The sequence below is a fragment of the Pavona decussata genome, unplaced genomic scaffold (assembly GCF_977016875.1).
Source record: "Pavona decussata unplaced genomic scaffold, jaPavDecu1.1 SCAFFOLD_8, whole genome shotgun sequence".
In the NCBI taxonomy this organism is placed as follows: Eukaryota; Metazoa; Cnidaria; class Anthozoa; order Scleractinia; family Agariciidae; genus Pavona; species Pavona decussata.
Genome location: NW_028145431.1, coordinates 1,670,001 through 1,684,497, shown reverse-complemented (window position 1 = coordinate 1,684,497; position 14,497 = coordinate 1,670,001). Strand labels below are relative to the sequence as shown.

At 40.2% G+C, this 14,497-nt stretch overlaps 1 protein-coding gene across 2 annotated transcripts in view; it reads left to right on the top strand.

Annotated features, from left to right (window-relative positions):
* The first annotated feature begins 7,909 nt into the window (after positions 1 to 7,909).
* The window catches only part of LOC146488818 (protein kinase C iota type-like), a 21,783-nt gene continuing 15,195 nt past the window's right edge, over positions 7,910 to 14,497 (top strand). The window contains exons 1-6 of one of the 2 annotated variants that reach the window (XM_085113924.1): positions 7,910 to 7,942; positions 8,699 to 8,828; positions 9,540 to 9,690; positions 10,103 to 10,224; positions 11,650 to 11,739; positions 14,399 to 14,449. In XM_085113924.1, coding sequence (XP_084970050.1) covers positions 8,705 to 8,828; positions 9,540 to 9,690; positions 10,103 to 10,224; positions 11,650 to 11,739; positions 14,399 to 14,449 — 538 coding nt within the window. In that variant the 5' untranslated portion in view covers positions 7,910 to 7,942; positions 8,699 to 8,704. Of the gene's footprint in view, positions 7,943 to 8,698; positions 8,829 to 9,539; positions 9,691 to 9,820; positions 10,005 to 10,102; positions 10,225 to 11,649; positions 11,740 to 14,398; positions 14,450 to 14,497 lie in introns of those variants that run through there. The other variant, XM_085113931.1, reaches the window with a different exon arrangement.

Genomic DNA, 14,497 nt, shown 5'->3' with positions numbered 1-14,497 from the left:
ATTCAGGGCCGTATCTAGAATTTTTTGTCGGGGAGGCGGGGGGGGGGGGGGAGCAAACTCCGCACACCCCTCACAGGGATCTCCCGTATACAGACAGGGTTTCTAATTGGACGTTTTGTTTTCACCCCTGCACGGAAAGCTGCCTCTGAAGACATTTTATGAAATAAAAAAAACACACTCATGCTTTTTGTCTTAAATGCCATGACCTTTTATGGCATAAACACCTTGTTTAGCTTGAACCAAGCATTGCCTCTCATCTGATGGTAAATTTAAAGCACAGTCGATGCACTGCTGTAGACAAAGAAAGAAAATCACCAATAAAAGGAGAAGTTAGCATGACGTGTAGAAATTAAAATGCAAGAAAAGTGAAAGGTTTCTACTAACACATTCAAATCAAGCAGTATTCGGTCTTAATAATTCGTTCTTCCCAGTTGTAGTTAAGGCTTTTCGTTCAGGTAGTGTTTTGAACGAAAGTGAATGTTGCACGATTAGCAAATTAATGTGCCAGTAAAAAATCTTGTGTCGTGGAATCTCATCACACAAAATCGCACCAACACAGAATCAGGATAGAGCTCTGGGGACGAGTATCCATTGAGCGCCTCTTTAAAGACGGGTGGCGGGAAAAAGCCCCCATTATAATAGCAGATTCGTATTACACCATCCTTTTCTTTATCAATAGAGTCGTTTCTTTTGTGTTCTTTTGTCGCCTTTTGTTTTTACTCGTTTCTTTCAATCAACCCTAATCATACCTTTCATTCCATAAGTTTCCTTTGTAAAGGTTACCGAATTATTACTAATGATTGGACAAACTATGTTTACACTAATTGTTCGACTAACACTATAAATAAAAAACGCAAATTAGCCTGAATGGCGTGTCGGAATGCACAAACTATGAAGTTTTTAGCATATTTCAAATTCAAATTTAGCAGTATTCGAGTTTGAAAAGTTATTCATTCAGATTGACAGTTAACTCAGATCTTCATTTGTGAACGAAAGTGAGTGATGCTCGATTCGCAAAGTTGAAAGTCACCAGTGAATCCATCGCGTTCGCCGGCCTTCCGTGATTCAATATATCAAAGAAAGATAAGTATTTGTTGTTGTTGTTGTTGTTGTTGTTGTTGTTGTTGTTGTTGTTGTTATCCAGCTTTATAGGTTCAATGATGAGTATGTCACAATGTACATTGCAGGCTAACGGTCTTGGTTTTCTTGGATTACGCTTGGCGTCACTTGCAAGCCGTCCTTGTTCTTGACCAGGCAGGCACACCGGTAGACGTAAATGACACTCTGCGTCAAAAGACTTAAGCCGCGGAATCTGTGGTGGAATTACATGATTCGCGTCCTACCGTCCCAGTGATGTTTGCTGTGGACTCGATTAACGCAGCACATGACGTGGTTTCCGGCTGGATCTTCAGTTGCAAAGAGAACAGAAGGACGGTTCTCTAAATAATAAAACGTACTGGAAACCTGCAGCCCGTAGGCTGCCTCACTGGTCTCTTCGTTTGTCTCTAGGAATCGCGATCGCCAGCACATCTCATGTGACAGCCTCGAGCGTGATGCACAACAGCAGGTTTTCTTTTAAGAGTTTCTATAAAATAAAAAAGTGTGTTTTTGTTCGATCTTGTGTTGCTTCAGTTGCATGGCCAAATTCTTGTTGATAGTTTTAATTGGATGTTCTTTGCTCGTGTGAACAGTGACTACGTTTTCCTTGTGGCATACAAAAACAGACAACCATAAAACAGCTAGAGCTAAAACATGCTGTTGTGCATCACGTTAAAAAGAACGAATATACTATGGACAGTACCTACAGGAAAAAATGGCAAACTAGCGTGTGCTTTCCATTTGTCCGAACTGACTGGCTAAAGACTGGTTATTCTGCTGAATAAAAACACAATTTTCAAGAACTGGCTCCGGTGCTAGACCTTCAAGCTCCGTCAAAATGGGGCAAACTTTTTCCAAATTCTGCATTATGAAGAATCTTTAGAGCTAACTCTTCAAAATTCCTCGTTCTATTTTCACACTGATTGGCCAAGCTGGTCAGTTCTGGCAAATGGAAAGCACTCTAGTATAGAAGGAAAAATCAGCGCTTTGAATAACAATAAAAAAGATTGGAAAAAAAGAGTACTCGGAGATATTAGTGACCGGGATTCACGAAGACATTCATGGGATCGAGCTCGAAATTGGCGATAAGGAACTATTTTGGTTTTAAAAATTTTCTGGCGAACTATATTTTGGACAAAACATGTTGGTAGCGACCTCTATCTTGGGCTTTATGCAGGAAATTATGAACCCTTTCCTGTTAAGTGGTGGGAAGTTGAACGTTTTGGGGATTCACTTTTAGTACGTTTGCAACAAGCCACCCGTCACTAATATACCTGAGTACCCGCACAAGAGCAGCCAACATTGCTCCATGGTGACCCATACTGGTAATTGTCGAACCTACAATATGGGTACCCATGGACCAATATTGGCCAACATAGGCACGCATGAACCAATATTGGCATATATGGATATACTGACCAATATGGGTACACATGAAATGGTATTGGTCAATATAGGCAGCCATGGAAACGTATTGGCCAATATGGGTACCATGCCACCAATATCGGCCAATATAGGTATCCGAAGACCCATGTTGGCCAATATGGGTACCCAGTGACCAATATTGGCCAATATGGATACCCGTGGACCAATATTGTCCAATGTGGGTACCCAGGAACCAATATTGGCCAATGTGGGTACCCAAGAACCAACATTGGCCAATATAGGTACCCAGTGATCAATACTGGCCAATATGGGTACCCAGGGACCATTATTGGCCAATATAGGTATCCAGGGACCAATATTGGCCAATATGGGTACCCAGGGACCAATATTGGCCAATATGGGTATCCGTGAACCAATATTGGCCAATATAGGTATCCAGGGACCAATATTGGCCAATATGGGAACTAATGGACCAGTATTGGACAATATGGGTACCCATGGACCAATATTGGCCAATATGGGTATCCGTGGACCAATATTGGCCAATAAAGGTCCATGAGTACCTCTATTGGCCAATATTGGCGCCTGGTTACCCATATTGGCCAATATGGGTCCACTACTACCTATATTGGCCAATATGGGTCCTTGGGTACCTATATTAACCAGCATTGGTCCCTGGGTACCTATATTGGCCAGCATTGGTCCCACGGTACCCATATTGGCCAATATGGGTCCCCTAGCACCTATATTGGCCAATATGGGTCGGTGGACACCAATATTGGTTCCTGTGTACCTATATTGGCCAACATGGGTCCCTGGGTACCCATATTGGCCAACATTGGTCCAATACAGGTAAGTAGGGGAGCCATATTGGCCAATATGGCTTCCCTACTACCTATATTGGCCAATATGGGTCCGTTGGTACCAATATTGGCCAATATTGGTGCCTGTGTCCCTATATTGGCCAATATTGGTCCCTGGGTACCAATATGTGCCAATATTGGTGCCTGGGTACCCATATTGGCCTATATGGCTTCCCTTTTACCTACATTGGCCAACATGGGTCCCTTGGGTACCAATATTTGTCATAGTGGTGCCTGGGTACCTATATTGGCCAACATTTGTCCCTGGGTACACATATTGGCCAATATGGCTCCTTTACTACCTATATTGGCCATTATTGGTGCCAAGGTACCTATATTGGCCAACATTGGTCCCTGGGTAGCCATATTGGCCCATATGGGTCTTCTAATACCTATATTAACCAATATTGGTACGTCCCTGGCTTTCATTATTGGCCAATATTGGTGGCTAGGTACCTATATTGGCCAATATTGGTCTCTGGGTATCATATTGGGCAATATTGGTCTTTGTTGCCTATATTGCCCAATACTGTTTTTTTGCTACCCGTATTGGCCAATATTGGTCCCTGGGTACCAATAATGGTCTATATTGGTGTATGGCTTTCCATATTTTCCAATATTGCTGTCTGGATACCTATATTTGCCAATACGTTTTCTTGGGTTCCTATATTGACCAATATTAGTTCATGGGTACCCATATTTGCCAATATTGGTTCATGCGTGCTTATGTTGACCAATATTGGTCTATGGGTACCCATATTGTAGGGTCGGCAGTTACCAGTATGTTCACCATGGAGCAATGTTGTTTCGCCATGGAGCAATGTTGTTGAGTGGGTACTCAGGTATATTAGTGACGGGTCCTTTTTGCGAACGTACTAAAATTTAATCCCCCAAACGTCCAACTTCCCAGTACTTAACGGAAAAGGGTTCATAATTTTATGCATAAAGCCCAAGATAGAGGTCGCTACCAACATGTTTTGTCCAAAATATAGTTCGCCAGAAAATTTCTAAAACCAAAATAGCTCCTTATCGCCAATCTCAAAATTCCATGAAGGTCTTCGCGGCTCCCCGTCACTAATATCTCCGAGTACTCTTTCTTCCCAATCTTTTTTATTGTTATTCAAAGCGCTGATTTTTCCTTCTATACTAGAGTGCTTTCCATTTGCCAGAACTGACCAGCTTGGCCAATCAGTGTGAAAATAGAACGAGAAATTTTAAAGAGTTAGCTCTAAAGATTCTTCATAATGCAGAATTTGGAAAAGGTTTGCCCCATTTTGACGGAGCTTGAAGGTCTAGCACCGGAGCCAGTTCTTGAAAATTGTGTTTTTATTCAGCAGAATAACCAGTCTTTAGCCAGTCAGTTCGGACAAATGGAAAGCACACGCTAGTTTGCCATTTTTTCCTGTACGTACTGTCCACAGTATATTCGTTCTTTTCAACGTGATGCACAACAGCATGTTTTAGCTCTAGCTGTTTTATGGTTGTCTGTTTTTGTATGCCACAAGGAAAACTTAGTCACTGTTCACACGAGCAAAGAACATCCAATTAAAACTATCAACAAGAATTTGGCCATGCAACTGAATCAACACAAGATCGAACAAAAACACACTTTTTTATTTTATAGAAACTCTTAAAAGAAAACCTGCTGTTGTGCATCACGCTCGAGGCTGTCACATGAGATGTGCTGGCGATCGCGATTCCTAGAGACAAACGAAGAGACCAGTGGGGCAGCCTACGGGCTGCACGTTTCCAGTACGTTTTGTTACTGATTTAGAGAACCGTCCTTCTGTTCTCTTTGCAACTGAAGATCCAGCCGGAAACCACGTCATGTGTTGCGTTAATCGAGTCCACAGCAAACATCACTGGGACGGTAGGACGCGAATCATGTAATTCCACCACAGATTCCGCGGCTTAAGTCTTTTGACGCAGAGTGTCATTTACGTCTACCGGTGTGCCCTGCCTGGTCAAGAATAAGGACGGCTTGCAAGTGACGCCAAGCGTAATCCAAGAAAACCAAGACAATTCGGTAACCTTTACAAAGAAATTTTATGAAATGACAGGTATGATTAGGGTTGATTGAAAGAAACGAGTAAAAACAAAAGGCGACAAGTGAACACAAAAGAAACGACTCCATTGATAACGAAAAGGATGGTGTATACGAATGTCGGTGTTTTTATAGGGGCGTTTTTCCCGCTTCCCAAATGGCGCTCAATGGATATTCGTCTCCAGTGCTCTTTCCTGACTCTGTGTTGGGGTGATTTTGTGTGATGAGATTCCATGACACTAGATTTTTTACTGGCGCTTTAAGTTGCGATTCGTACAGCATTCACTTTCGTTCAAACCAACACTTAAAGCAAAGCCCCGGCGACTGGGAAGAACGAATTTCTTGTCAAAATACGAGTACTGCTTGGTTTAAATGTGTCAGTGAATTAACTGACAATAAAATAAACCCCTCCGAAAATAGTTCCCCCAAATTCGAAAGGTAAAATAATAAAATAAGGGGTGAGAGAGAAAAAAAATATTCAACTGGTTGATAACCTGAGTATCAGGCTTTTTCTGGTTGCATGATATTTCAGTAATATTTAAGGACCGTCCAGAGGCTCGCGACATAGCGTATGATTTGTGGTAGTATCATTAAGACAAACTATAGCAAGTGAAACTGATCATAAAAAAGCAAATAAATAAATAAGATAAAAGATTGAAAGAGATTGATTAGAGATTAGCTTTAGACTAACACGAATAGAAAATGACAGTGGAATCATCAACACATATCAACATACTTTTCCTTAATACGAGACCCCACACGCCGTATAGTTTCCTCGCAGATTTTCCTTTTACAGTGTGAATATAATTATAGTATAACTTTTGCGATGCGCTGATAAGCAGCAAACTTCAAGAATTAATGTTACTTAGGGCCGAGTATATGAGTTAGTCTGGCCAGGGATAGCTCAGTTTAATTTACCGAGAACGGTTCCAAATTGACCCCGTACAACAATCGAGCCGGGATTGGTCTCTTGTTCATACGGAACCTGTTATCGTTGGTTCTGGGTATCCGTAGCCAATCAGGTCCGATTCTTGGAGCTGAAAAAAAGCATCTTCCTGCGCCCCTGCGCAAAACTGTTTGAAAATTAATTTTCCACCCAAATAATAGAAGACCTTGATAGTCCGATCGAGAAAAAGGAAAATCCTTGCAGAACATGAGAGGGCCAAGGCAGCTGGCGACCTGAGCCCGTCTAACTGAGTGTATTGCGATCTAAATGCCCGGGGAATACAGATTAATCATTCAATATGTTTTTTGCCCCGGATTTTCTTTCTTTTTTTTTTTTACCGGCCTAATTGACCCACTTTCACGAGAGAGAGAGAGAGAGAGAGAGAGAGAGAGAGAGAGAGAGAGAGAGAGAGAGAGAGAGAGAGAGAGAGAGAGAGAGAGAGAGAGAGAGAGAGAGAGAGAGAGAGAGAGAGAGAGAGAGAGAGAGAGAGAGAGAGAGAGTGGGGGAGGGGGACGATGACACATTAAATACTAATCTGATAGGGATGGACAAAATGGGTGAGTCCGCGGGTGGGTTTTAAAAAGCCCAGGAAGGAAAAACTGGCAAACGATATATAACTCTGATTCCAAGTCAGTGTTACGTATAGCTTCCCTGTGACTGCCAGTACCGAACTTTTAAAGGTATTCGAAGACAACGTTACTGAAAGGAGATTTAGATGCCAATTTCACAATAAAAAACATATTAAGTAACATATCAAACTCGAGGAAGAGTGTTTCCTCCGATTTCCAAACACCGAGAAGTAGGTTGGAAAAACGAGGCGCTTCGAGGTGTTTGGAAATAGGAGGAAACCCTCTTTCGAGTGTTTGATATAGCTTCTCAAACTATTGATAATTCTTGGAGAAATTCGAAGCAAAAGTTCACAAAATTTTATGATAATTAAGATCACATTTCTAGACCTCCTTCACGCAGTGATTTGCTTTGTTTTGGCTTGATGAATCATTAATGAGTTTGAGATACTCAGTTGAAAAAAATCGAGTAAAGGGATCTTGGTGGCAGGTGATTAATTGTAATCGGCAACCTGTTTTTTTTTCTCTCGACTTTTTGAAAAATTGGGTGGGTCGCCAGATGGAAAGCGAAACATTTTTTTATGGCCAGATGATAGCCTTAAAATCAGTGCCCGGCGTTGTTTATCTAAACTTGATTTAATACTTACGTTATCCAGCAAGTTTCATAAGCTCAAAGTTTATACTCACTAGTATCTTAAAATATAGTGATACATTGATGAAAAGTTGTTTTGAGTTTTTAATTTGTCGGCCAATCAAGCATAAGCCAAATTACTCAATATATACATTAATAATTTAGTTATTCATAAAACGAATCATATAATGACCACATAAAGGTATTCAGTTAATTTGAAAGTCAAATCATAGTCACATTGTGTGATGTAATAACTATTTTGGTTTATTATGCTTCCAGTATTTATAATTCATTCAAAATTTAACACGCTTCTCAGATAACACACTTGTCCAGTGTTGAAACTTGAGTCGAAGGTTGGTCATAGACGTCAAATCATAATTCGTGTCCTCGTTCAACTGATTCAGGTATGTTCCTTAAAATAACTAAGTTTTACAATTTAATTTCGAAAACGAATAATTTTTGAAGTATAAATTAATATAGGACCCAATTGTTGAATGCAATATTCACCTGTTGTTGTCAACAAATATTCTTCTGGTATTCACTGTTGCGTGCTTGATAATTCCAGATAAATTCAGTTGCATATGTAGGACTCCGTAGTTCCGGAACGCTGATTTGCGGACTTCTATCCGACGAAATTCCTAATTATTATCATTTTTGACTTTTCGGCCGACTGTAGCACGCACGCAAGCTTACAAAGAAAGATACGTTTTCATCGGGCAAGGAACAAAGCGTTACATTTTCGGTGACCAAATTTGTTATTAGACAGTGTATTTTCAGCCCGTGATTGAGCTACAACTGTATGATTAGATTCTTTCCATCGGACTTTAACGCAATAAATTACAAATTATCTGTGGTGTTTTAATAATTCAGGTTTCTTCTAAATCTTGTAAAACTGAGGCAAACTTTGAAATCTCCAAAACTGAATCTGCTGTGAGTCATCAAATTTGATGCGATTGACATGAATGAGAAGCGCGACTTTTTTTTGTAATTTAAACGCACAAATATTTTTCTCAAAATAAAACCTGCCAACCGAAAGTTATTGAGTATCATTGGCGCTCATTCACGTTGCCACCTGTAACTGTATTTTTCTCAATTTCTTGCTAACCAGTTTTTAAGTAGATATAGAAACGGTATTTCAATTCAATTGTATTTTTGAGCCAGGAATTTACAATGGCTGAACTCAGTTTAGGCTGTTTACCAGTTGGTATGACGTCAATTGGGAAGAATGTGTACCCAGTCTCCACCTCATCCGACGATGCTGATACTGATGACATCACAGCTGAATGTTTGGAAGGTAATGAAGGGATGGGAAACAAAACAAATCTTTTTTGGGATTCCACTAAACCGAGACTCGGAACTCAACTGACCGATAGTGACGTATGACTTTGCGGGCAGTGCTTCGTAAGCAGGCTATGATCATAATGACATTTGGCACTCTTCAGTACTAACTTGATTTGGCGGCAATTTTGAAAATCGCCCTTGCCGCGTGCACGTGCCGCCTCTCCGGTTCGTCGGGAGTCACTTATCACCTCGCGGGCGACTCACCACAAAATGTGACAAGTGTATACTCCGAGACTCAGTGTGGCCGTAAACTCGTTAGTTTTCGCTTCACCATGACCACCACCACTACCATCATCATCATCATCATCATCATCATCATCATCATCATTATTACCACTACCATCACCGTCACCGTCACCATCATCATCATTATCATTATCATTATCATAGTCGTCGTAACAATTATCGTTATTATTGTCATTATCATCATCATTATCATCACTCGACATAATCATTAACACCATCACGTTTCTGACGATTCTCAGGTAAAAAATTTAGCAAAACTATCTAGCTTTAGGTTGGTATTCGCCATATCATCCATTTTTTTTTTAATGCAAATCTTTATTGGAAATAACAAGATTACAATTTGTAGTATTACATTTCAAAAATAAAGTTACAAATATCTCTATTCGCCATATCATCCATGTTTTATCAAAATTTAAAGGAACGGATCCATGCGTCCTGACTGGCTTCCGTGAAAAGGACGAACAAGATGCCCCTGAGGAGTGGTATGGGGAGGAGTTCGTCCCAGAAGCAGATGATTATCAGGATCTAAGCTTGTATCCACCCATCAACTTGAAGGCAATTTTTGAAGGGTAAGACAAATTTTAAACAAACGTAAGGTACAGGCCAAAGTTGTAAAGATTTATAATTATCACGGGTGGCTGTTCCGTTATGTTAGAGTACGTGACGTGTCCCGCGAATACTTCGCGGCTTTGGAATGTCACGTGATCGATCATAAATTCCAAGGAGATGTGTTTGCAGGAAATTCAAGGTAGTCACAACCCAATTCTATGATTATTGTACCGCAAAAGAGTCTACCTTGAGGAGTTTGATTACTTATTTCGCTGTAATCTATGCCAGCCATGAATTCCGTGGACTCGGTGGCCGTTAAAGCGGCTTTCAATGGGTAAGGATTCAGTCTAGCTCTTTTGCGGCGTTTGCCGTATAGCTGATACGCTTCTTGCACTTCCATTTACCGTTTTACATTTCTTTCCATCATCGCAGCACGATTATGGTTTTGTCAATGGAAACTCGAATCACAATGGAAAAATTCTGCGTTGACATGAGAGAGATCTTCAAATTTCACGATGAAGAGGATTTCACGATGAAGTGGTTGGACGAAGAAGGTTAGTTAGAGAGGGTCGTTCAATTCGCCATTAATTTTTTGCGTGAAATAAACTTTTAGATGAATGATATGCTATGCTGATCGCATCACTTTTAGTTTCTAGTTATTTCACGAGCCTTCTTATGATGATATCGAATCATGCTGGGCTCACCGAGGTTCAGTAATTAACAGGAATCGTCCATCTGTTATTGTTTTATAAATAAACATCTCTATTTTCTTTCGATCAGAGTGATGTTAGAACTGGCGTCCCAATAATTTAAGCTTATCTGAAATGTTTTCTTCAACCAAAAACAAAAGAGGGTCGAGCTCCCTAAATGAATTTCATTGTTTTCTTTTCTTGTAAGTTGAGAAGTGATAAAAGCCTTGCAAATTTCTAATTGCTAGATGGTGCTTATGATAAACGCTTAATGAAATCGACAACATCGGAGTTAAGATCTCTCAGGGCTCTAGTATCTATTAAATTAAATGTAAAGCCACGTGTGAGGTTTAATTTAGAAACTATCAAGTGTTGAACAATAGAAATTGCTTTAAAATAATCAGACATGTCTGAAGTCCATTTGTGACAATTATTTAGAAACTACAATGCCTGAATTTTATTTGCTGGAAATGGATTTTATTCCCTGGATAATTTTAAGTTATCCAAACTGAGACATGACTTGATTGATTAACTTATTTAACACAGACTTCTTACTGCCAACAACACAAACTGAATTTTTAACCAGCTAATACCTCAAGCACCAGTTCCCAAGCTCGTCTACTGGCGATGGGTTTAATATTGTTATATCACTTAGTAGCTTGCCAGCAAAGGAGCCTAGATACTAGGTCACTTGTCTGGGTATTATGTTACTTGGCTGGCAAGCTGATATTTCAAGAAGCCTAGGCAAAATCCACTACCTGTTTGGGGGGGGGGATGTTTTAGTCAGTTTTTAAGTCTTAAGGCTGGTTTCCATATGATCGCAGATCGCAGATCGCAATAAGGTCTGCGATCGTCTACGATCGTCTGCGATTATATGGAAACTACTTCTGCGATCGATAGCGATCCTGCGATCGCGATCGCAGACGATCGCAGAAGATAGAACCATGTTCTATCTAAAGGCTGGTTTCCATTTGATTGCAGATGATCACAGACCTTATTGCGATCTGCGATCCGCGATCATATGGAAACCAGCCTTTAGTGGGTTGCACTCAATGTAGTTGCCCTAGCCATCTTAACCCACTGCCAGGCTACACTCCACCAGTCAGTGGTCATCATCATAGACTGAGGTACAGCATCATCAAATCTCCGCGCACCAGTAGGCACATAAGGCCAACTAACTGAGGTACATGCAAGAAATTATATAATAGAAGGGTTATAATAATATTTATTATATTGTTTATTTACTCGTTTAATTAATTATATTTGTTTTTTCATTTTAACATCATCCAGGTGATCCTTGTACCATATCATGCCAAGAAGAACTTGACGAAGCTATCAGACTGTATGAGTTAAATAGAGACTCTGAGCTTGTCATACACTGTGAGTGCTATGTTAATTGTATAAGATTTATTATTTAATATTCAAGTCCCAATACAGTCTACCAGACTATGCAATTAAAGCATATATCAGGCCCCCCAGACCCCCCTAATGGGAGGCTGCAACTTCCTCCCATACCTACCCCAGGGTTGTAGCTAAGAAATTTGTCTGCCGGTTAGCTGAGAAATTGAGCCTGCTAAAGAATGCGCGAAGTGCCTTCTGCCGTCGGCATAGCCGACGGAGGGGTAGGTATGGGAGGAAGTTGCAGCCTCCCATTAGGGGGGTCTGGGGGGCCTCCGCAGGAAATTTTGAAAATTTTAATTCAAGTTGGTGCACTCTGGTGAAATCTAGGGGCTCTGTAATGCAAAAAGAAACAACCATTAAAGAGAAGGTCAGCTGTGGTGCCGCAGTTTGAAACGTGTGGTACAGAGATTCACCCTGAATTTATTCAAAATTTTCTCCCTCGCTTTGACGTTTCCATATTTCCTTCGTGTGGTTTTGGTTGTTTGGCGTTCCTTGAACTCTCTACCAGGTCTGTTCACTGTGCCCCTAAGGAGAATGACAGACCTGGCTTCTGAGTAGACAGTGCTTTGTTTTACTTCAGTTTGTCAATCTATGCTGTTTTCTTAATTCTCTTTTTGGTGAGCTCACTAGAAGAATAGTTCTTTATTTAAACACGATAAAATCCATCAGGAGTATAAAAATTAGAAATAACCTAACTCTCCTAAACAAAATTCAAAACCTAACTACAACTAATCTAATCTAACTAACACCCGTTTTTCATGAATGCCGTGTATACTCTAACAATAAAAATGAAAATACGTGCGTAAGATTTTCAACATTTACTTAACATTAAAGTAATGAGAACGATTCAAGCTACATCGCTTTCAGTTCATTCCGAAAAGATAAGTGCTTTTAAGTTTGCACTAGAATATCAGAAAATCGATTCTTATAAACGCTTAGAACTGCAAACAAAAGAGCTGTCCACTCGGTCGTTCAGCTGTTCATCCAGTTTCGCAGGTTCGTTCACTCGGTTTCTCGTTCGTTCGTTTTCGCCGGCGAGCACTCGGCGGACCGTTCACGTTACTGGTTTTTGGTTTCTGGTTTGTTCAGTTGTTCCTCCGTTTGCCCAGTTCTTCTTGCTATTCATGAGCATAAACATGTTATAAGCAATAAAATTTAACCAATTAAAAGCTGTATTAAAACATTACGAAGAAGTTCCTTCATCTTTTTTTTTCTCTGTCATGCAACAGAGAAAGACTTCTTCTTTCTCCGATCTGACACAAACACCTGGTAACAAACTCGTTCCCAATCTTTCGCAACGCCTTGAATGCGGGGGCTACCAAGCTTCGTGTTGACAAGATGGCGGACGCAGAAAACGGAAAGAGGACACGGTAAACAAGTTCTCAAAACAAGACTTTATTTCAATTACTTTATGGCATCGATACTCAAGGTAGTCAGGAGTTTATTCAACCTTTTCACTTAAAATATATTATTCTAAATCGAACTATTGCTTGTGGGTAACTAAAGAACTGTTCATTGCCCTTTTGACCGAGTGCTTGCACCCAAAATTCAGCCGGCAATGACCTCTTTCCCAGCCGGCGAATTTCGCCGGCAGCCGGCGCTTACCGACAACCCTGATTGAATGGGTCTTTTTGTAACTCAAATAGTTTTGTTTTTCTGTTGATGGTTCAAGTTGTGAGGTTTCTCTAACAGAAATGACAACAAGAGCAATTTTTCTTACGGTAGAGATGTTTAAATGATGCTAAATTGGGAATTGAATAGAAATATTTATTAAATTTCTTTCTGTAATAGTTAGTGGAGACTATCTGCATGGCTGTTTTGAGCTTGTTGGCGTTATCAACTATAATATTATAATAGTTGATAACACCAAGGTGACCTCTCATATATCACTGTCAAACTGTCATTAATCATTGGAGAAGCAGCATAGATCCACAAGGAATGTAGCCAGTCAATGTAAACAAAAGAAAGTCTGCAGTTCTTGTTGGCTTCAAACTCTAAGTACATGTAGTTAGAGAACTGCTGGCTACTGTTGATAGCCCTAGACATGTACTGTATCAAGGAACACCTATTAACAAATCCATTTTAAATAATAACATAGCGCGTGTGCATCCTAATCTAATTCCTATTGGCGTCATCATGGTACATTTCTCAACATACACCAGCCGTGCGTCCATCCGATGACGTGTGCAAGTCAGATGGGGGAAGCATGCGCGCTGTGTTATTAAAAAACTTTTACAGAGAGACAAAATATTTTTATAAGAGCTTGAAGTTTAATGAAACGTTAAGATTAAACCGATATGAGAAACCATTTTCGCCCTTTTTTTTTGTACAGAGAATTTTGTATTTAATCGGGAACAAAATCTGTTTTCCAGGAATCATTACCTTTATTTTCACTATGATATAAAAGAATTGGTTGATGCTTTTAGCTGTGCGTATATCGAGTTATGGATGCACTTGGGAAGTTTGGAGAGCACTCAAGAAGCTAGAGTTGCTCGAGGTGAACTCTTTCGCTTCCCTTGTGCTCTCCAAACTTCCCGCGTGCATCCATAACTCGATATACGCACGCTAAGCATGAACCAATTCTTAATCACAAGCCTGTTGTACTAAAAATTATTGAATTACTGTTATTGCTTTGCAGTGTTCAAAGGTATTCCAGAAGAGCCAGGTCGACTCTGTGATGGGGAAACAAGTAAGTTGATCAAACAAAACAGACTTCTGCCATCTTTAAAACACTACT